The 20,055-nt window shown below is 48.7% G+C and overlaps 8 protein-coding genes across 8 annotated transcripts; 4 read left to right on the top strand and 4 right to left on the bottom strand.

Moving 5' to 3' along the window:
* Positions 1–1,699: 1,699 nt before the first annotated feature.
* On the top strand, positions 1,700–3,641 carry MCYG_07933 (hexokinase-1; the record flags this gene model as incomplete). The annotated part of the gene is made up of 2 exons (XM_002844104.1): positions 1,700–2,337; positions 2,429–3,641. 2 exons carry the CDS (start codon positions 1,700–1,702, stop codon positions 3,639–3,641), a joined length of 1,851 nt encoding a protein of 616 aa, XP_002844150.1.
* A 536-nt stretch (positions 3,642–4,177) lies between these two features.
* MCYG_07932 (uncharacterized protein) lies at positions 4,178–4,693 on the bottom strand (the record flags this gene model as incomplete). Its single annotated transcript, XM_002844103.1, has 1 exon — positions 4,178–4,693. One exon carries the CDS (start codon positions 4,691–4,693, stop codon positions 4,178–4,180), a length of 516 nt encoding a protein of 171 aa, XP_002844149.1.
* Positions 4,694–5,621: 928 nt separating this feature from the next.
* MCYG_07931 (uncharacterized protein) lies at positions 5,622–6,087 on the bottom strand (the record flags this gene model as incomplete). The annotated part of the gene is made up of 2 exons (XM_002844102.1): positions 5,622–5,957; positions 6,016–6,087. The coding sequence occupies 2 exons, from the start codon at positions 6,060–6,062 to the stop codon at positions 5,672–5,674; spliced, it is 333 nt and encodes a 110-aa protein (XP_002844148.1).
* A 1,664-nt stretch (positions 6,088–7,751) lies between these two features.
* On the top strand, positions 7,752–8,316 carry MCYG_07930 (transcription initiation factor IIA gamma chain; the record flags this gene model as incomplete). Its single annotated transcript, XM_002844101.1, has 3 exons — positions 7,752–7,792; positions 7,875–8,022; positions 8,170–8,316. The coding sequence occupies 3 exons, from the start codon at positions 7,752–7,754 to the stop codon at positions 8,314–8,316; spliced, it is 336 nt and encodes a 111-aa protein (XP_002844147.1).
* A 750-nt stretch (positions 8,317–9,066) lies between these two features.
* MCYG_07929 (fibronectin) lies at positions 9,067–9,990 on the bottom strand (the record flags this gene model as incomplete). Its single annotated transcript, XM_002844100.1, has 1 exon — positions 9,067–9,990. One exon carries the CDS (start codon positions 9,988–9,990, stop codon positions 9,067–9,069), a length of 924 nt encoding a protein of 307 aa, XP_002844146.1.
* Positions 9,991–11,261: 1,271 nt separating this feature from the next.
* Positions 11,262–12,659, top strand: MCYG_07928 (conserved hypothetical protein; the record flags this gene model as incomplete). The annotated part of the gene is made up of 2 exons (XM_002844099.1): positions 11,262–11,385; positions 11,587–12,659. 2 exons carry the CDS (start codon positions 11,262–11,264, stop codon positions 12,657–12,659), a joined length of 1,197 nt encoding a protein of 398 aa, XP_002844145.1.
* A 2,021-nt stretch (positions 12,660–14,680) lies between these two features.
* Positions 14,681–16,116, bottom strand: MCYG_07927 (C2H2 type zinc finger domain-containing protein; the record flags this gene model as incomplete). Its single annotated transcript, XM_002844098.1, has 4 exons — positions 14,681–14,688; positions 14,770–15,325; positions 15,399–15,900; positions 15,959–16,116. 4 exons carry the CDS (start codon positions 16,114–16,116, stop codon positions 14,681–14,683), a joined length of 1,224 nt encoding a protein of 407 aa, XP_002844144.1.
* Positions 16,117–17,523: 1,407 nt separating this feature from the next.
* Positions 17,524–19,894, top strand: MCYG_07926 (conserved hypothetical protein; the record flags this gene model as incomplete). Its single annotated transcript, XM_002844097.1, has 12 exons — positions 17,524–17,667; positions 17,722–17,802; positions 17,863–17,915; positions 17,978–18,059; positions 18,119–18,211; positions 18,276–18,358; positions 18,417–18,498; positions 18,558–18,915; positions 18,976–19,407; positions 19,462–19,672; positions 19,738–19,795; positions 19,853–19,894. The coding sequence occupies 12 exons, from the start codon at positions 17,524–17,526 to the stop codon at positions 19,892–19,894; spliced, it is 1,719 nt and encodes a 572-aa protein (XP_002844143.1).
* Positions 19,895–20,055: the final 161 nt, after the last annotated feature.

Here is a 20,055-nt window from a genome sequence, read left to right as displayed (position 1 = left end):
ACAGGCGGCAGTCAAACGTAGCTATCGACTGTGATACAGTACGGCTGGCCAGGACGGGTTCCTGGCTTCAATAGCTCGTATCTAACATCAGTGCATGGATTTGTCCAGGTACAGAGCTCGGCTTCCTTTTCCATCAGGTTTGGCCGGAGCATCGCTGACGGAGCCGGGTGCAGGAGGTTGAGACGCAAATGCACACAGTGCATAGGCGATGGGGCCGTTTCTGAAACGAACTGCTGCATATATCTCGCAGGCTAGACAGTTTATCCTGCCGTCCATACAGGATGAATGCCCAGTTAAGCTTCCAGATCACCATCCAGGAAAAGACAGGCATCAGACACAGGGTAGTATCAATCCTTCTAGGGCCTGTCCGTTCGAGGTAAATAGTTGGATCTGTTGGATAATAAGCTATCTAGATTTTGTTGTGCTGGATCAGTACATATCTTGTTGTTGTCCATGAACCGATGCTTCCGCACCGCCGTTAAGCATTCGCTACTTCAAATGCCGCCAGGAGCCAAGAGGAAAGATGACCGAAGATCAGTTGAGGTTGTCAACATCGACCATCTTCTTCGATCCCAGCCTTCCTTGGGCTCTCGGCGCGCAACATATAGATGGATGTTCGTCGCGGGATATCCCTGCCGGGCCCCCGCCGCTAAGGCGCAGGAGCAAACCGTTTATTCCCATAGTTCATAGTTCACGGTAACTATTACGACGTCAGTTGGGTTCAGAGGGGGCGAACGCTAGGCAAAGGGCTGTTGACAGGCTGTCTTCTAGATAGCACTTCCATATAGTTATCCTAGCTTGATCGCCCAGCATCCTAAAGTACAACGTATTTGCTGTATATATTAACTCACTCCGGAGAGAGAGACCCCTGGAAGGCGTCAACGGTGGAAATGAGATGCTCTTTTCTCTCTCTTCCCTGCAAACACTGTTTTGTTGGTTGGTTGGTTGGCAGTTTTGAACAAGGGCGTCGTCACATCGCTTAGCCAGAGCGGAAGACAACCAATATAGAGAAGTAGATAACCTATCAAGTAGCTTTCGTATAGTGAAAAAGGCCCTTTTTCCGCAGTTCCTCCGTCTGTTCCGTATTCTCAACCGTGGCTTGACACTTTTTTCTAACAACCCCCCACCGAGGAGGAGACAGCCGGGCAGCGGTTCGTGGTCTGACCAATATATTTCCATCCCAAGGGCCAGCGCTACCCCAGCGTCACATCCACTATTCTGACAGACTGGGCTCCTTTTTCGCGGTGGTGTAGTATCGGGCCCAAAGTCATATAGGTAAAAAAGGGTCGTCCTCGCAAGGTGATTCGTTGTTTTGCCCTTGAGATGATCAAACCCGTTGGAGATGAGGCGTGTATATATTTCCCTTTAAGCCGGAAACCAGGTTTTGTATTTCCTCCGAGTACTTATTTGTCCTCTTTTCTCCCTTCATCTTCCGGGTGCCTTGCTTGAAGGGCGTAAGAATCTAGATCAATTCGCTAGGCGGACGCCTTATCCTGCATCGAATCTCCCCCCACGGAGTCGAACCAGCGAATACGCTCAGGCGAACAAGCGACCCGGAGACCGTTTCCCTCCGGCTGCCCTCGAAGCGAGCTAGCTGTAGGACGTCGTTCCTTCGACCTCTACGTATAAGACGGGTTGTCACTTGCTGAGAAGCACAGCAGATAAAGAACCTCCCATACTAACGTCCCGAACGTCCGTCATGTCCGTACACGGTCCCGAGGAGGAGAGTGACCAGAACGCGGCGGTTGAGCTGTTCGACGGAGACGAAGAGGAAGAAGATACCATAGACGACTTCCAGAGTGACCAGGAGCAGTCAAGGCACGACGAGGTCATCGACAACTTCCTCGCGCCTCTCGCCGTCAACGACGCCAGGCTGTACCAGCTTGGCTGTCGTTTCTCACAGCTCTACCTCGAGCTTGCGCGCACCTCCGACCAGCAATTCCTGCCCACGCCTGTGACCCGGCTGCCCAGCGGCCGGGAGACGGGTCGATACCTGGCCATAGACGTCGGCGGAAGCAATCTCAGGGTCGCCTTTATCGAACTACTCGGCGCTGAGAGCGATGATCTGGAGACCAGCAGCAACGGCAGCGAATCCATCTCGAACTCGGAGAGATCACGTGATACTCTGCGAAAGGCACGGAGACACCGAGTTCGACGGACGCTGGAGAAAGCCTGGCCGATAGCAGAGCATCTGAAGAAGGACAAGGCAGAGGATCTCTTCCTGTGGATCGGGGACTGCATGGCTGAGGTGGTGGCCGACAGTCTGGCTACGGACGCCGCTGTCCAGGAGCCCCCCGAGGAGCTCGAGATGGGCATCACCTTCAGCTTTCCCATGATGTATGTGAAAAAGCACTCTTTCGTATGCTCAGATACCCTGGTTTTGGTAGACGCGGACGCCTGTTAGACGGCTGGCTAACCATGCGTATAGGCAAAACTCGCTCTCGGAGGCCACGCTGATGCCCATGGGAAAGGGGTTTGCCATCACCTCAGACCTGAACCTGGGCAAGATACTGCTGGCAGGCTATGACAGACATACCCGACGGCCGTACGGCTCTGACGAACCGTCTGCCAAACGGCAGAGGAGGTTTCCCCTGCCAAAACTGAAGATTGCTGCCATCACCAATGATACCGTTGCTACCCTGGCCTCTCTGGCCTACATGGTCAAGTCATTGCCCAACAGCCGTGTTGCCATGGGACTCATCGTGGGAACCGGCTGCAACGCCACAATACCCATGAAACTGTCAGACCTACACGAATCCAAAGCCAGGCATGTCTCCGCGCAGCAGCCAGATGCCACTGAGACAGTCGTCAACACTGAATTCACCCTGGGTGGTGCAGCCCCCCCTCTACGAGATCTCAAGTTCACCACCAAATGGGACATTCAGCTGGACGAGCAGTGCGCGCGCCCTGGATTCCAGCCGTTCGAGTACATGACCGGCGGACGATACATTGGCGAGCTGGTCAGACTCGTCTTCTACGACTACTTGACATCAGTGATGGGGCTGTCGCCAAAGTTGCTACCCGCAAATTTGATACAGGGCTACGCCCTATCAACCGGCTACCTCTCCAGCAATGTAGCCCCCATACGTACTGACCAGGATTTGCTGGAAAAGCTGAAATCTACTCTCCCTCCACCAGAATCAAGCACCTGGAACTGGGACATATCTACTGCCCGAGCGTTCCGGAAAACAGCTAGGATAGTACAGACACGGTCTGCAGGGCTTATCGCCGCTGCCGTCGTCGGCCTTCTAGCGTGCCAGAAGGAGATCCAACTTCGCTCCGATGGCGCCACTAACCCCAGACGATCTACCAATATCATTGTCCCTTCCTTCAACAATTCAACGGATACTATCACGAGCGTGTACAGACCTGCCTCTACGACACCGCAGGGCCCATCTACACCTGGCATGGACTCACCCCCGTCAGGCTGGCAGTCTGGCCCGGAAGAGCTGGTCGTTGCTTACACGGGTGGAATTATCCAGCATTACCCGCATTTCAAAGAAACCTGTCAGGGCTTCATCGACCGTCTCGTCATCTGGGACGGACCACAGGAGAGTGGTAAATCCGTGTTCCTGAGAGAAGCCTCCGATGGAGGCATCATCGGTGCTGGTGTTTTAGCCGGCATGGTGTCGAGCACTTGAATATCCCCCACCCATCACTTTTCATTTCTATGCTATGTATTGTCTTGCCTTTGATATGTCCAATTACCAACCTTGGTTCACAGTGATAAGTGTTTTCTTACCGTCATATACATATTTTTTCTTCGAACAAAATGGAAAATAGAGCTGGGATGGGTTTACCGCATGTTTGCCTCTTCACTTTGGTAGTTACAAGTTAATGCCACTTGGTATCAAGTCTTCTAATAGAGTGTTCTGTCATTTTACACAGTTGATCACAGGTTGAAAACTGGCCAGCTGGGCTCAGCTATCCCGAAAGATTAAATTTCTATCTATTCTAGAAGGTCATGTATGTTTTCGGATTTTTCTTACCCAACATTCTCTCATTCAACCAACACTTCCATTAAGTCCCTTTTGTCGCCAACTACCAAAATATTCCCCATTTCTGTATCTGTTTCATCCTAGGCCGTTGGTGTTGCAGTACAGCCGGCCGCAGAAAAGTTGCAAGGTTAGAGTCGTACATCTATTGATGCGAGTCTCACATCCGCCGGGGCATACCGTTAGATGGCCTGAGTAGTCGCCCACATGCTGGACTCTGGGAGCAGTTGGGTAAGTGAAGTTGGATCCAGGGTTGATATTTCAGATGTACAGCCTGGGACAGAGCTCATCGATGATGGACCACCTCTCTGGCGTCTTGGATCTCTCATGTACCTAGGATAATACTTAGGAGCCTGGGGTGTCGGAATTGTTGCTGACATCATGCTGGATTCAGGGATCATCAGGATGGATGAATATTCCGGAATCAGGGGTATACTGGCGGTTGGGTCTGGGTCAAGGGTCGCTGGCTCATTGCCTGTTGGCATCATCGGCATGCTTGAAATCTCGTCTTCATTGCCATCTCCCTCGTCACCACCATGACGACCTGTAGGGGATGGAGTTTGGGATGGCATAGGCTCAGGAGTAGATGGCTCCGAATCGATTGGAACAGGCACTCCTGTTGGATAAGGCTGCACTTCAGTTTTGAACGTTACTGGTATCATTTGTCCTGTTGAGGCTGAGCTAGAGGAAGCAAGCATGTTAGTTTATACCGTTATATACCCAGCTTGTTCAAGGTCTCAAGAATGTAGAGAGATACCAGAGAGTGGCCACAGCCAACACCACAACATAGGTGAACTGCATTATTCAGGCGGTTTAGATGTTTCTTCACTTTATCTTCTTCTCAGCTTTCCTGAGGACGTAGAAACTGATCCAGCTGGATTTGATGGTGTATATATATACTACAGGCATCCAGGTGCGAAGGACTCCTCGTAGACTGGACCATATTGCTCCATTTTGAATAATATAGACGCCGGGTTCGAGAAGGTAGTTGATACACCGCGTCAGCTTTTTGTGCCATCGCGATACCATCCTTCTTTGTCCTGATATTTGTATTCTTTGTGAGCGCTTCAATAACCAACGATATGTGTATAGTCCATTGCGTTTCATATATGTTTGTTAAGGCGTACAGAGACTGAGTTACGCCCATCGAAACTCCTCCCAGGCATTCAAGGAACGCTATTTCGGCGGCGATTGGTAACGGTTGATGGGTGGAATTGAAACCTGGATGCCTGGTTACGCTAACTGCGATCTTGTTGCTAAAATCGATGCGGTCAGTGAAAGGGGCTGTCATCTTGTCTCCAAAGTCTATGTGTGATAGGCGGCGCAGGTTCCCGCTGAGGTTTGGGCCTATGGCTGCCGATCTACATTATGAGTTACTCATAGTAATTGTATAGTTTTCATTATATAGTTTCCCGGAAGGGATACAATAGATGGGATTCATAGGAAGGGTGTTTCCATCATTAAATATCATAAATTCATCGCAACTATCTGATCTAGACTAGGGGTAAAAGGGCAGAGAATTAAATGGTCATAGAGTGGTTGACAAGGAAATAAGAAAAAGACTGGGGGCACATCTCGTCAATCCAAAGAAATATCACTTTTTTTTAATTTTAAAAGAGCGTATCATGTTAAAACCGGTCATCCTTCGTTCGTATAATCGTGAAATCCAAGTGCGCTTAGGAAGCGGTCAGGGTAGGGCCGAGAGTTGGAGAAGCGCTGCAAGACTTGGTGACAGTTGGGCAGACCGAAGTGCAAGTTGGGCAGCCGTAGTTGACGCTGACGGTCTTGGTGGTTGGGCACCTCTTCTCAGGGCAAGGAATGGAGGTGGTGACGGCAACAAAGCATGGGCCATCACAGGGTGGAGTGTAAGTGGCAGGGCAGAAGGCGGCCCTGTAGGAAAGGGTTCTGGTGTAGCATGGCTTTGGGGTGATGACAGGTGCCGGGGAGGCACTGACAAGTGCGCTATTGAGAGTTAGATATTATATCTCAGGAGAATAGCCATTCTGCTGTATCAGCCTACCTGCAAGCAGCAATGACGCAAACGGCGATGGTCTTGGAGAAGAACATTGTGAATGATTTGGTTTGAGAGAGGTGAATCTCGGGTTTTTTGGGAATGGGAAGCTGGTAGCCGTTTGAAGAGTCGAGAGAAGTTTCTTGGAGAGCTGATTCCTTGATTGCTGTTGTTGTCGTTGTTGCTGTTGATGGATATTCAAAACTGAGGGAATAGGAGCTGATATATATAGCTTTTGACAGCCAGCACGTGAAGCTATGGATGGACGGTGGCCCGAAGAATTTTCTTCTTTCTTCGAATTCAGTGAGGTTGGGATTCTTTTTCGTGCTCAGCTTTCAATAACGTGCATATCGTGAATTGGCATGGCAGCTTCTTGGTAGATGAGAGATAAAAAAAATGTATGTCCCAATTTTAGAGTTAATGCAGCACCAATTATTTTAACTTCAATAATGCAAATCTCCCCTGGATGGGAAAAAAGAGTAGCAAAAAAAGAAATATACCCTTGTCCCACCACTCCATTGCGATGTGCCACAACAAGCGGGGCGATCAGGGTAAAGATTGAGCGCATAAAGAGCATGTTCCTTTTTGCACCTTGCTGCAAGTATAAATTCTCCGTGGTATTGAGCATTGGCCGCTTGATCTAGCCTTTTGTCAGGATTCACGAGGGATGCATTGCCAGGATCGGGTGTTTTTACGGATCCTCAACCGGTGGACCGTTGATGAGCTGTATACGGAGCTCTAGAAGCCAGAGAACGCAGTAGTGCTCGACCAAATGGCAATAAAATGAGAATAAAAAGATACGGAGTATAATTCGCCTTCAACAAGGGCCCCGGGTATTGTTAAATCCCGAACATTCCAGAGACACGAGTTGGAGCCATGCAACAGCAGCATGTCAAAGGCAAGAAGCAGGGTGGAATTTGAAATGGGACAAGCCACCGTCCTTGGTGTTTGAATCTTCCCTGAACATTGCACCGACAACTATTATCGAGACGAGCATGGGCTGGCCGAGATGCCCTTGGCTATAGAATTTTCCTGTATTCACAGTATGGAATAAATTGTCCCAGCGGGAAGGGAGGCTTGACATGCCCCTCCGTGGACCGGCGCGAAAGTCATTGCTTCCTATATTTGGTGGCGGCCTTCCATAGCCTATGCATTTCACCTATATTAGCTATCCTTGCCCGTAGCTCGGAAACATGAGCCGTTGATAGCTAGGGGTGTATGTGCTATATATGTAGGCAGGAAGCGAGGGTCAGCCCATGTCCGTGGGTGGACTGTCAGCCCATTTACCATCAAATCGTATAGCTATCAGCTCCTCGACGGTAACAGCAGTGCGCAAAATCACAGGGTCCTGTGATGGATACTCTTCTTGTCTCCCGTAGCATGCTGTAAGTTGAACTTGCAAGGCTATCAAACTTGATTGTCTTTATGAAGTTCAAAAAAGAACAAAATCAGATATTTTTAATGCCAAGACCGGCAACTTAGAATACATATCACGTGGAATCCACTTCAAGCCTCACACGTTCCTAACTATCATGTGATTGATTGATTGCGCTTCTTTCACTTTTCCGCTGTTGGACTTCACCTTTTTTCACTTGAACGAGAGAGAAATGCAAAGGCGAGGAAGAGAAGGGAATCTCTGCAGCTGGCGTCGCGTTACTGGATAATACTCGGCCCTGTCTCCTCGAAATTAAGCGTTTTGCTACTATTTGACCAGTGGAGACTTGAAGAGCATCCAAGGCGGCAAAATGAGCGCCCCAGCATACTACGAGCTATACCGTGGCAGCAGGTATTGCTCTCACCCCAAGTCATTTGAAATAGGATAGGCACTGCTGACATCTTTTCTTTTTCCCCTTCTTCGCCTTGACTAGCATCGGCCTGTCCCTGACTGATACTCTCGATGATTTAATCAATGAGGGGCGCATCGAACCCCAGCTGGCTATGAAGATACTGTCCAACTTCGACCGCGTCATTACTGAAGTCCTTGCTGATAAAGTGAAGTGCAAGCTCTCATTCAAGGTATGCAGGTTGGCCAGGGTGCTGGTTTATTTAAACGAGCCGTCCCATGTTTATTACGGGATAAGGCTGTATACCTCTTGCTTCAGATATATACCGTTCGCTTGTGGCTGACGAGTCGGGGAATAAATTCCCCTCTTCACCGTACAGGGTCATCTTGATACTTATCGTTTCTGCGATGAAGTTTGGACTTTCCTTGTCAAGGACGTCACCTTCAAGCTGGATGACCAGTCTACCCTACATGCAGACAAGGTAAAGATCGTGGGGTGCAACAGCAAGCGTCCTGGTGAGGTATGAAAATGCTCTTGCGGGCAAAGCCAATCGTGGCAATGTTTCACCCCCCGTGGCAGCAGCCAGGCTCATTCACCTCGGGTGGTGTTTTCTCGTATCCTATCATGTTCAAAACGGAGTTTGCTCATGGGCCGGAGCGGTTGGAGGGGGATTCCTTGGAGTTTAGCTTGGAACGGCGTTTGGGATAACTTGTTCTAGGGGATAGAAGGCATGATGACGAAGACAAGAAGGCAATATCTCTAAAGATAACCACACCTAGATTGAATATATGGTTATCTTCGAGTTACGCCTCCATCCATTGTAACTTTACCACTGTGAGTAAATGCTGACTAAGTTAAATCATGCTGCCTGATTTATATCACGTAAGCCTTTAGCAACGTTCAATTCGCACTTCATTATCTCCAACAAACACCAAAGAGAAAATACATACATAGTATTCTGCCTATGTTAAAACATCCAGTATGTAAAGGAGTGAAATACCTGGTACTCCTCCAATGATTTATGTTTTTGGTGAGCAGGGTTCACACTACTTCTGGTCCAGCTTGTTACGTCTAACCGTTTGAATGGCAGAGACGATGTACAAAACCACGACATATGGATGAATTTCTATGAATAATAACATGGCCATGGTGCTCCAGTAGAGGCGTTAAGCCTTGATTTTACATGGATCTCGTCGGGTTCAAGTAATTGGCTTTGCATATACCATATCTTCAAACTGAGATAATTACATGCCAAATACCTGCTACATAACCAGGTCTAAAATCCGCCTCTAGAGTTCAAAGGAACCATTAGTGGTGAAGATCCTATCTTGAAATCATTGACCAAAGTGAGGGTAAAGGCGTGTGCGATCTGATATTCACCCTGGGCATTCGGGTGAAGACCATCGTACCCAGCTTCACAAGCAGCCATCCCACAGCTGTAGTTTTCCTGCAGTTCAACCAGGTGGATGGGCGACTGCTCAGTGCTCCATTGTGGCAGTGCATCACGCAGAAGCGAATTATATTGCTGTGTAGTGACCGGTAGGTCTTCGCGGCCGATGAAACTACGCTGCGGAACATTTGCAATAGCAAACTTGAGGTTGGGATTCGCCTTACGTGCATTGTTAATTAATGCGTAAAGGGAGCCCAAAGCGTCGATTGGCTGGCTAAAAAGCCATCCAAGATCATTAAAACCGAGCATCAGCAGCATCATATCCGCTGGGTGGGCGGATAGAACGTCGTGGATGAGATCTTTACTAATAGCTGCCGCACGACCCCAGACGGCGAAATGATGACGGTCAAAGTCAGGGGAGACGTCGAGGGCGTATCCACCACTGGTCTTGATGGGTGCTACTGGAGTCGCGCTGGATCCGTATGGCGGTGCTGGCTGGTCAGGCTCAACTGTGCCTGTATACGGTCCTACAAAGGTGACGGCTACACCCTGATTTTGAAACCACTGCCACATTCGATAGCGCCAGGTGCAGTCGCCGTGCTTGCCCTGCGTCATCGAATCGCCCACAAACATCACGCGGAGCCCTGGCTGCCGTGCGACAAGGCCATGATCGATAGATGCGGCAATTCCATTTGTCCTATCTTGGTATTGGGAAGTACCTGGCCACGGCGGTGGTGCAGCACTCGAAGAAGAGACTAGAGCGTACAGGAAAACGAAGAGAAGGAGAATATTAGCTGTGGCTCGCTCCATCATGTTTGGGTGCGTGGAGGGTTTCCTCTCAGCCGAAGACTGGAGGGCGTAGGACCTAACAGGAACCCGGAAATATATTATTTATACTGGTTCCCCTCTTTATCTTGCGTATTGATGCAGGTATTTATGCATTTTACATGGTTTCCCGTGGCAGCCAACGCCGAACAATGTCCTGGAGGCGTTATCATTGGTACAGAATCGGCTACATATGGTTAGTGACCTCCTGGAAATATGGGATCCGTACTCTGGCTCCCGCGTATACACGGTATGGCTCTGGCTTCGTCCACGATTATATACATTAGCGCGCATTAATCCCCTGTTGATTAATTTATCCAGCAATCCGCCCTACGTTTGGCTCCAAGAGATGCTCCAAGCTGAACCTATCATAGGCTGCTTTCCAATTGTTAGCAAGCATAACTGCTATATATAGCCCAGGGGTTTCTTACCAAAATGGTCATTGTACCGAACTGCAGGATCCGTGGGTTCCGAGGTATGTTAAGATCGATGCTTTTAAGTGACATCGACAGAATTTTGATGATGTTGTCGAGCTTTCTGACTATATTTGGACTGATATCTATATGACCTTTTCTTTTCCCACGCCAATCGACCGGTAAGAGAGAATAGGAACCTGGAAGAGTGATGATTCTGGTCATTTCGTTCTACTCTCCTGGCTCTTAATACATTCAGCTATAACCCATCTTCCTAGCCTATCGAGTTTCTTGCTGCCTTCACAACACAGCAATGCCAAATGATTGGCCACTCTGTAACTCATGCAAGGATGCCCCCCATAGGCAAAGATGAAGCTGGCGGTTATATAAACTGCCCATGTTAATGCGCAGCAATAAGCGATATCGGCAAGTATGGCACCAGTTTCGTTCTATGATAGTATGGAGAGCCATTCAAAGCAATTGTCCATGGTATGAGCACCTTGCTGATATCTTACGTAGCCTTCAGCATAGGGAGTACGAAGTCTCTTCAACAAGCATATAGTCAGGGTATCTGTGAGATTAAAATATAACATTAATCCATTTTAAACCGCTTAGTACTCATTGGGAAGTATCAAGCTGCTTCATATCTACTAGACATAAAATGATCAACTTTTGCTATCAATTTTAGCTTGAGGCGCGCTTATTTAGACTTTTGGTTTACATCTTCGGTTTCGTTCGAGAACACATCGAAACCGCCAACACTCAACTACAAGGGCACCACCGGATTCCTTTGACTCTTTTCAGAGAGAATACGGCTTTAAAGATGCAACTGTCGACGATAAGATGCCCCGAGTTCTGCCCTGGGAAGTGGACGCGCCAACGCGAAAACAGTCGACGCCGGTGAGGCCTACGAGGCGCGAGCTGGGAGGAGCACAACGGACGAGCACTGCGCTGTCGAGTAGGCTCAGTAAGTGCGCGATCTAACATGTACAGCTATGTACCAATGTATTTAGAATATCTGTATTCACCGAGAGTGTGACTAACCTTCGTTTCAGATCGAACACCTTCGACTTCGCCTGCCCGAGAGCCACCTTCTGAAGAGTACGCAGAACTCGAATGGCCACGATACAAGGACTTTGACTAATGCAGACGGCTAGGCTTATGATAGAGGGCCTCGATGCGGATGATCAATACATTATGGTGGAGGATGAGTTCCTTGCAACCGCACAAGCCTTCACTGCCCATCTACATCAGGCGGAATATATACGTAAAAAGAAGCGGGCCAAGGAGGAGAATGCAACAAAGGTGCTAAACATGACCCAACGACGACCTACGGATCCACGGATGCCCATGAACAACGTAACTCGAAAGAACATGGAACGTGAAGTTTCGAATGTGCGGCGTCAGGAAGCGTTGGAGAAGATGAAGCACGATGCTGGGAGACCAGCGGTCGACTCTGAGATGGAAGACAATGATGAGGATGTAGGAGCGAGCGACGAGGACTGTGACGATGATCCATGGGTAGGAACCTCGTTGCAGGCTTTGATGGTGACATCGAAGCGACCGCGTCCACTGATGGGACTGGAAGGGCTCAGGTCGTCCACAAAGGCTGCGCTGGGCTATTCTCGACCAACAAACACGAGTAGTGGCGCTGCAGGAGCATCTAAGGACAAGGAAACGGATATAATGTCCGGATCACTTTCCAACATCCGACCTAGATCCAAGCCTGGTTTTGCAGATGATTCTACAGCTTCAAGTGACGATGATGACCTGGACATGCAGACCGGAGCACCAAGTCGACCACCGGCTATACAAGCCCGAACTAAGACAGCAGCGCCCAGCCTCAGGGCACCACCTGCTGCTCTTCCGTGTACTAAAGAGGCTATTGCAAGGCCCGACCCAGTACCTCTGCCTATCAAGCAACCACATGTAGACACCAGCCGTTCCCGGAGCTTCCAGAGTGGATCATCCTCGTCTACTGCTAGTGCATGCGGAAAGCGATCATTATCACCACCAAAGCCTCGTGGAAGCCCGAGCTCTCGATTTGCAAAATTTTTCGATGAGCTAGACGAGCCGGCCAAGGAACCGGGCCCGAGCCCTGCTAAACGCCAAGTGAAAATTGGACGAAGAGATCCTCTACTTGGCCGGATGAAACCTTTTCAGCCCGAGAAGACAGGGGATAGGGATGAGGACGAAAAGCTCCGAAAACAACGTCTTAATCAGGTTCCAACGTTTTTGTGATCGGATGGAGATGTCATCTACCGCTCAACTTGACATTACGGTGTCATGAATCCTTTACGGCCGCAGTCAAAGCTGTTCTACGGAGGTCCTACCCGGATCTATGAAAAGAACCACTTTCTGCACGACTTAACTTTTTCTTTGCTGCGGCATTTAGCTCCGATACATATCGTCCCTCCACCCGAATGCATTTTGGAGATACAAGTGTCCTCCACCTAGTTGTAAACCTTCTGCTGTGGAGGTGCTGGAAGTAAACAGCCGGTGATCCTGGCCGTAGCGCAGCACATATGTCGTCGGTGCCATGGTCCGATCAATCAGCCTAGGGTGCCGCCGCACCCGGGTTGTTCTAAGGGCCATCTTGATTCAGATTTTCCTTGTTTCTACACACCAACAGCGCGTTGCTGCATGAGCCCTTGCCAACCTCCTAGTTGAATTCCTGAAGATATCGTTCATCCATCCGGTTCAAGAAAGCTCCGCAAAGAAATTAAAAAAAAAACGACTCGGATTCATTCCTATCAACTCAATCACCTGGTGTTAACACCAGCCACCATGATTCCAATATGTCTAGCAGTTTATGACAGGGTACATGGCGGTGCGATAACCCTCTATACCCAGGCATACCTATTGATATCTATCCATCTATCCGTCCCAAGGATGCAGGCACCATCTACAGAAATTTCCCCTTCACTACCCGTCCCTAGCTAAGTGAAGACAACAGCCATGCTGGACTGTTATTCATAAAATTCAGCGGGAATGATTTATTCCATATTCCATATAGATGCATCAACTAGATGTAAGGACGGGTAGGATATTAAGTCATTAAACCCAAACGTATGTCCCCTCGCATTTAGCCGAGTGTATACGGTAACAACGATAATGAAGGCAGCGAAAATAACAGCCTTTATTCCAGACTGGTATCCCTCCGAACCGCCTAGTGAACGGGAATCCCTATACCAATGTCGGTCACTATATATATATACCAGAGAAAGAGAGAAAAACGAGGAACGAGCGAAAAACAAAGAAGGATACGGCATCATCCCGTTGGGCCAGATACACCACGGCAACCAACCTACCGGGGCTTATGATCTTTCAACTCGATGGCTTGCCTTTTAAACCCTGTTAGATAGAGACTGTATATACCCGCGTGTCCTGCATTGTCTATGTATCTACCACTTCCACTGTATCGTATCCCAGGAGGCCTTGGTAAATGGTGTCCAAACATGAGGCGTAGCACCGTTTAATATAGAGTCATAACTATAAATCCCGCATAAAGAAAATGGATTCATCCCATCTACATTGTCAAGTTCTAGTAGTTGGATAGTTATATCGTCATGAGAGCGAGAGCTGCTGAGGATTCAATATGAAATTGGGAGGCTGTTTAATAAAGGACGTGTTTATAGTATATTAATATTATACTTTTATTTTAATAAGCTATATACTTATATATATATATAATAATAATTCGGGTTTTTATACCTGATATCTGACAATAAGTAATAATATTTTATGTCTTTATATCATGGTTAATTTATCCCGAATAATACTCCGTAATATAGTGATCTCCTAATAGTCACTGTTCCGTATATGCCTTATGTTATAAGGCTCCTTAATGCCAAAACTATATATCCACCGGAGGGCCTCTCCGGAGGGTTGTTTGGCGGTGGGTCCGTTGAATCGTGCTTCCCTCCAAAGTTATCTGAGTGCTTCCGTATGGGTTATTGGCTTGCACCAGAATAATTTGGTGAGAGGCGATTCTCGGACCCGCCTGAAGGCGACGATGAATCTGGCAACATCATGTAATGACTGATATCATGAAGTCGCGCCCGTAGCGTATCCCAGATCAACCGCAGGTAGTACCGAGGATGAGGCCCAAGAGTAATTCTAGCAGCTAATGCATAGAAAGAGCAGGGCTCGGGTTGAGAACGTGACTAAGGCTTCCGAGGGCTTATCAGCCTCTTGTCAGATCCAACCCGGCTCCCAGTATAAGCAATGTAATAATGGCAGTAGTTTTATAACGGGGCTATTCAACCGCCTGTTGGCGTTAACAGCTCAAGAACAATAATTAGTGGGTATAATGCAGCTGTATGCCGTCATAGCCAAAAGGGCGTAGTACCGATCGTCTGCAAAGGCTGCGTAATGTTTGAAATCCAATTGGTTTCGTCGTTCTTATCGCAGTAGGTCATCGGGCTGCCGTCTAGCCCTCTGCCTGCCAGCTCTGCTGCTAGACCTGAAGTGGCATTCCATAGGTCATCGCTGTCAGGAGCTCCAAACCGAAGATCTGCCAGAGATAGAGCTCTGCCCGGAGACTTGTTGGAAGAGGTCAAGTCATTGCCCGATGTGTAGCATATTTTGGATACTTTGTAAAGGGTCAGGGCTAGCCGTTTCACTTCTTCGATCCCAAGCCAAACGAAGACGTCAGGAGCGTCACTTGGTGCAAACTGGGAGGCAATGCTTGGGTAAAAGAACAAGCCCTGCTGGAGACAGGTACGCGTAAGGGTGGTGAGTAATGCAGCCGGGACCTCGGGGAGCCGGTGCGTAAGTGTGGCGGGTAGTGGACCCTGAGTATTTCTCAAGATGGCAAATATGACCTGCAAGAGGATGCCCTGATATGTGGCGATTGGCCATGAGGGCTTTGCCTCTTGACTCTTAGTGGGTGTTCCCCATTTATGCTAATGTCGGAAAAGAGGTTAGTAACACGTTCATTCCAGCAATCGAGGAGACAATGCGGCAGCTGTGACTAACCCGTTGAGAGTAAATAGATATTATTAGTTTTTCATGCAGATCGACTGCCATGTATTGCAATTTTTGATCCCCCGTCGCCCATAATCCCATCATTAAGACAGACTGTAGTAGGATTGGGGGCTCGTGGGCTGGATCAAAGGTTGCTCTGTGTAGGAATGGCCAGCTGGGGTGAAACTTGTCGAAATAAGCTTCAACGTAGGGCATGGCATATACTGGATTATCGGTAAAGTTACCGCTGAGCCTCGATGCAGTGTGTTTATGTAGGTGTTGAATGTCTGCTGCATCCATCCCACGGGTGTCGCTCATCTGTCTGTCCTGGTGGCACAACCGCACAGGCCGTGATAAAGAGCACAGGATGCCCCGCTCTGTGCATGTCTCGCAAGGCCCCATCCCCTTGCACCGGGACCGTCGAGAGCGACAGAAATCACAGGCGCTGACTGCACGCTGGGGGACCAGCTGTTCTTCCTTGTGATGCAGCCTGACATGCTGACGCAGGGTATCGCTAAAGAACAGTCAGTCAAAAGCACGTAGTAGAACGGAAAGTCGATGGATAGAATTACTTTCTTGCAAACAGCCGGTGGGTGGGGCAAAAAGGACACTCAACCGTGGTTGCTTGGTAGTGGCTCGCAGCGACATGTCGCTTCAAATGCTCCCTGCGTCGGTAGCTTCGGCTACACCCAAGGTGGGGGCAACAGAACCGGGCGGCTGAGCGTTCCATGGGGAGCAAGCCCGGGAGAACCGCTGTAGAATTGACGATGGCCTGTCAGCATCAAAACGCGAGAGTGGCATGTAAGAGGTGTAGGGTACAACAGCATTGTGTGAAAAGGAGTCATATATGTAGGCATTAGCCTGGATGGGGTCGGTTTTTCCATGGAGTATCCATACCTCGGTGGGATTATCAGCAGGGTTATGGGCAGCGATGGGGATAGCTAGTGAACATGGGAGGTGACAAGGGAAGGGAGCGGCTTTGCCAGGCTTCATACAGCCGGCAGAGACTCACTCCCACAGCATAAACAGATGTTATCGAATATGGGGATGAACAGCGAGTGAAAAGCTGAATGAGTGAGAAGCTGAACGAGTGTGAGAGTGTGAGAGTGAGAGTGTGAGAATGAGAGTGTGAAGAGCTGAGAAGTGCGAAGACGGCCGTGCTTTTAACTACAAAGATTAGACTCCCGTGCGGCCCCCAACCTAATTCCCCCCCAACCTACGTAATTCATGCCCAACCCAACGCACAGTACGTAATTCAGGCCCAACGAAATGCATTAAAAGGAGGCAAAGGAGGAAAATACCACACGTGTACAACTTCCCATTCGTCGATATCGAGTCTGCTCTCGTCGGCGGGCTTGGGCGTGTGATGGCCCATATTTGGGATGCAGCGTGACTTCAGCCACGTAGTAAACTGATTTTTGAGTCTCGCAGCTGAGTAAGCAAGGCGTGAGGTGGCAGTAACTAACTAGCACGTGACACGAACCCCTTTTTCATTCTTTCTGTACGGATGCGTTCTGTATGGATGCGTTATGGATGCGTTCTGTATGGATCTGTATGGATGCGTTTCTTGTAAGGAATATGTACGTCAAGGCTGGTTGGTTATGCTAGACTCGTCCCAGCATGAGCCAGACACAGCAATTGTCATCCCTGTCAGTCGGTATCCCACTGGCATCCCATCAGATACTCATCAGATACCCTCCCAAGCTACATACTTTCTCTTGTGGCAGTTGATCGATAGCAATTGTCATCCTTGTCGTCGGTATCCCACCAGCATCCCATAAGATATCCATCAGATGCCCATCAGGATCTATCGTGCTATCCCACGGCTATTCGACCTCCCATGCAAGCTACATACTCTGTGGCAGTTGATCGGTAATAGCAATTATCAAGCAATGGCCCGAGAACGAAGGATAGCTTAGCTACTGATTCGTAAAGCCTCGTCCTGTGAGTTACAAATCAGTAGCTAGCCATGGGCAGAGAACTATACCCCTTGCAATGGGATTCTTCGTCCCTTTTGTTTTGCTTCAATGTCATGCCATTAAATAAGGGAGATTCTCTCCTGTCCATAAGAATGAACTTGCTCAAACGGTGAGGTAGAATACCCACTACTCGATAAAAGATCTTAATCAGTCTCAAAATGACTAAAATTGAGGATACTGAAGCTGGGATCAAATCAAGTTGCTCGAACTCCAAGCAAGCGGACGAGGAGAATTCGACTTCTTCAGACCTAGATCAATCGCCATCCAGCAAGTCCGGAACAAGAAGCATTACCGGGTTCAAAGTGAGTAGTATGCATCTTTATCCGGTTGGTTGGCTTGCTAATGTCCAAGCTCAGTGGATCTTGGTTGTGACTGCGATTTTGTCAAGCCATATGCTATTCGCTCTCGACAACACTATCGTTGCAAATATTCAACCAGTCAGTGCCCAGGGCGTTACGGCTTGGCCTTTGGTACTGAAGCAGAAGCTGACGGCTTAGGCTATTGTTGATCAATTTCTGGAAGCCCGGAAAATTTCATGGCTATCCGTTGCGTACGTAACCTACACGCTGAGGTTGGTATTATGTCTTTCCATTAATATGTTGCTTCCTCCAGGTTCCCTCTCTGCTCCTCTGCATTGGTTCTACCCTGGTCAAAGGCCTATGCCACATACAATGCCAAGTGGCTCTACATCGGAGTGAGATCACACCCTATCTTGCGCCTGCCCATTACTTGGAAACTAATGCGTTGATAAAGTGTGTGATCTTGTTCATGGCTGGGTCAGCGCTCTGTGGAGCTGCCCCAAGCATGGATCCGATGATCGTAGGCCGGGCAATAGCCGGAGCCGGGGTATGTTGCTCTAGGCTTTTATGTCTGCTCTAGGCTTTTATGTTTGATGCTTATACCCACCCAGGGAAGTGGAATGTATTTTGGTGTTTTGACACTCCTGTCAGTCAATACCACGGTGCATGAGCGGCCGTTTTACATTGGATTGACGTAAGGAACACATTACCCGTAACCTCGATGAAGTGGCCTCTGCTAAACGTCTTTCTAGAGCTGTTTCCTGGGGCATTGGAACCGTAACAGGCCCTGCCATCGGCGGTGCATTTGCTGAAAGCTCTGCCACGTGGCGCTGGGTATGGTTCTCATATCACGTTGTGGCTACCCTATATAACTGACATCCATTCGTGTCCAGGCGTTCTATATCAACCTCGTCATAGGGGCTGCCTTTGCGCCTGTCTATCTTCTTCTCCTCCCTCCGTTTGAGCCTCTTCCCAATGCTACACATAAGGAAAAGGCCCATAACATCGATTGGGTTGGATCCATACTCTCTATCGGTACGTTGGCTGCGGTAGTCATGGCCATCGACTTTGGAGGATCAGAATGGCCCTGGAACAGTGGCCAGTCCGTTGCCTTGTTTGTGGTGGCTGCCATCCTATTTATCGTCTTTGGAGTCCAGCAGACCTTCTATATTTTCTGCACTGAAAAGAACCGACTTTTCCCTGTTCATTTCTTGACGAACCGCTCGTTATTTCTCCTTTTCATTCTGAATAGTGAGTCAGCCCCCTAATTTATCCCAAACGCATTTCCGAAATATTAATACCACTTTATAGCTTGTGCGAGCAGTGGGCTTTTCATCTCGGTTTATTATATCCCTCTCTACTTCCAGTTTACTCAAGGGGATACAGCCATCAAGGCCTCTATACGCCTCTTACCGTTTGTGCTGATCCTCATTTTCACAATCATACTTAATGGCCATATGATGTCTAAGTTTGGCTACTACTTCCCATGGTACCTAGTGGGAGCAGCCTTCGAACTGATCGCCGCCACCCTCATGTGTAAGGATCCATGTCTCGAAACCCCCTTTGAGAACCCGCTAACCGTTCCAGATCTTGTCAAACCGGATACGTCCGCCGGAGCTATCTACGGATACACCGCCCTTATGGCGCTAGGCGTTGGCGCCTTCAACCAGGCAGGATATAGCGTTGTGCAGGCCAAGGTCAACCCAGACGAGATCCCCTGGGCCCTGGGATACATGATGGTTTGTAAGTACTCATAGTCGTGAATAAGCTTGAACCAAACTCTCTAACGTCAAAAAGCCCAACTCGGAGGCATCGTCTTGGCCCTCGGCATGGCGGGTGCGATTTTTGTCAATAGATCAACCACCGGCCTTCTCACGCTGCTGCCGGATGCCGACCCCGAAGCTGTGAAGAACGCCATTGCAGGGACCAGCAGTTCACTTTTCAAGTCTTTATCTGAACATGATCAGGCCCAGGCCTTGAGTATCATCGTCGATGCTATCAGTCAAGTGTATGACCATCTCCATCCAGTTTGTTATTCCGAAACTGATCTCTCACTCGCGATTCGTTCAACAGGTACATACTCCTGATCGTAGCAGGAGGCATGGGTGTTCTTCTCTCCGTTTTCCTAAAGGTTAGTCCCTAAGCTACTGCACCTATGGTTGAATTTACTAATCAGGCCATTCTATAGCGTGAGAAGCTCTTCCTTGAAGTTGCCGCTGGTGGAGCATGATTATCCGTGGCAAAAGAGGTGCATATCTTGCATATCTTCGATGTGGCTTAAAAAAGGGCATAAAAGTAATACTAGTATCAGGGGCATCCTGGATATGATAGAGATTAACCGCTTTCGATTAGAGTGAAAATTTTTTTCCCTTGAGCGATAGATATTACGAT

The sequence above is a fragment of the Microsporum canis genome, genomic scaffold, assembly GCF_000151145.1.
Source record: "Microsporum canis CBS 113480 supercont1.7 genomic scaffold, whole genome shotgun sequence".
Classification (NCBI taxonomy): domain Eukaryota; kingdom Fungi; phylum Ascomycota; class Eurotiomycetes; order Onygenales; family Arthrodermataceae; genus Microsporum; species Microsporum canis.
The sequence above is the reverse complement of the archived record's forward strand: the minus strand, read 5'-3'. Positions and strand labels throughout refer to the sequence as shown.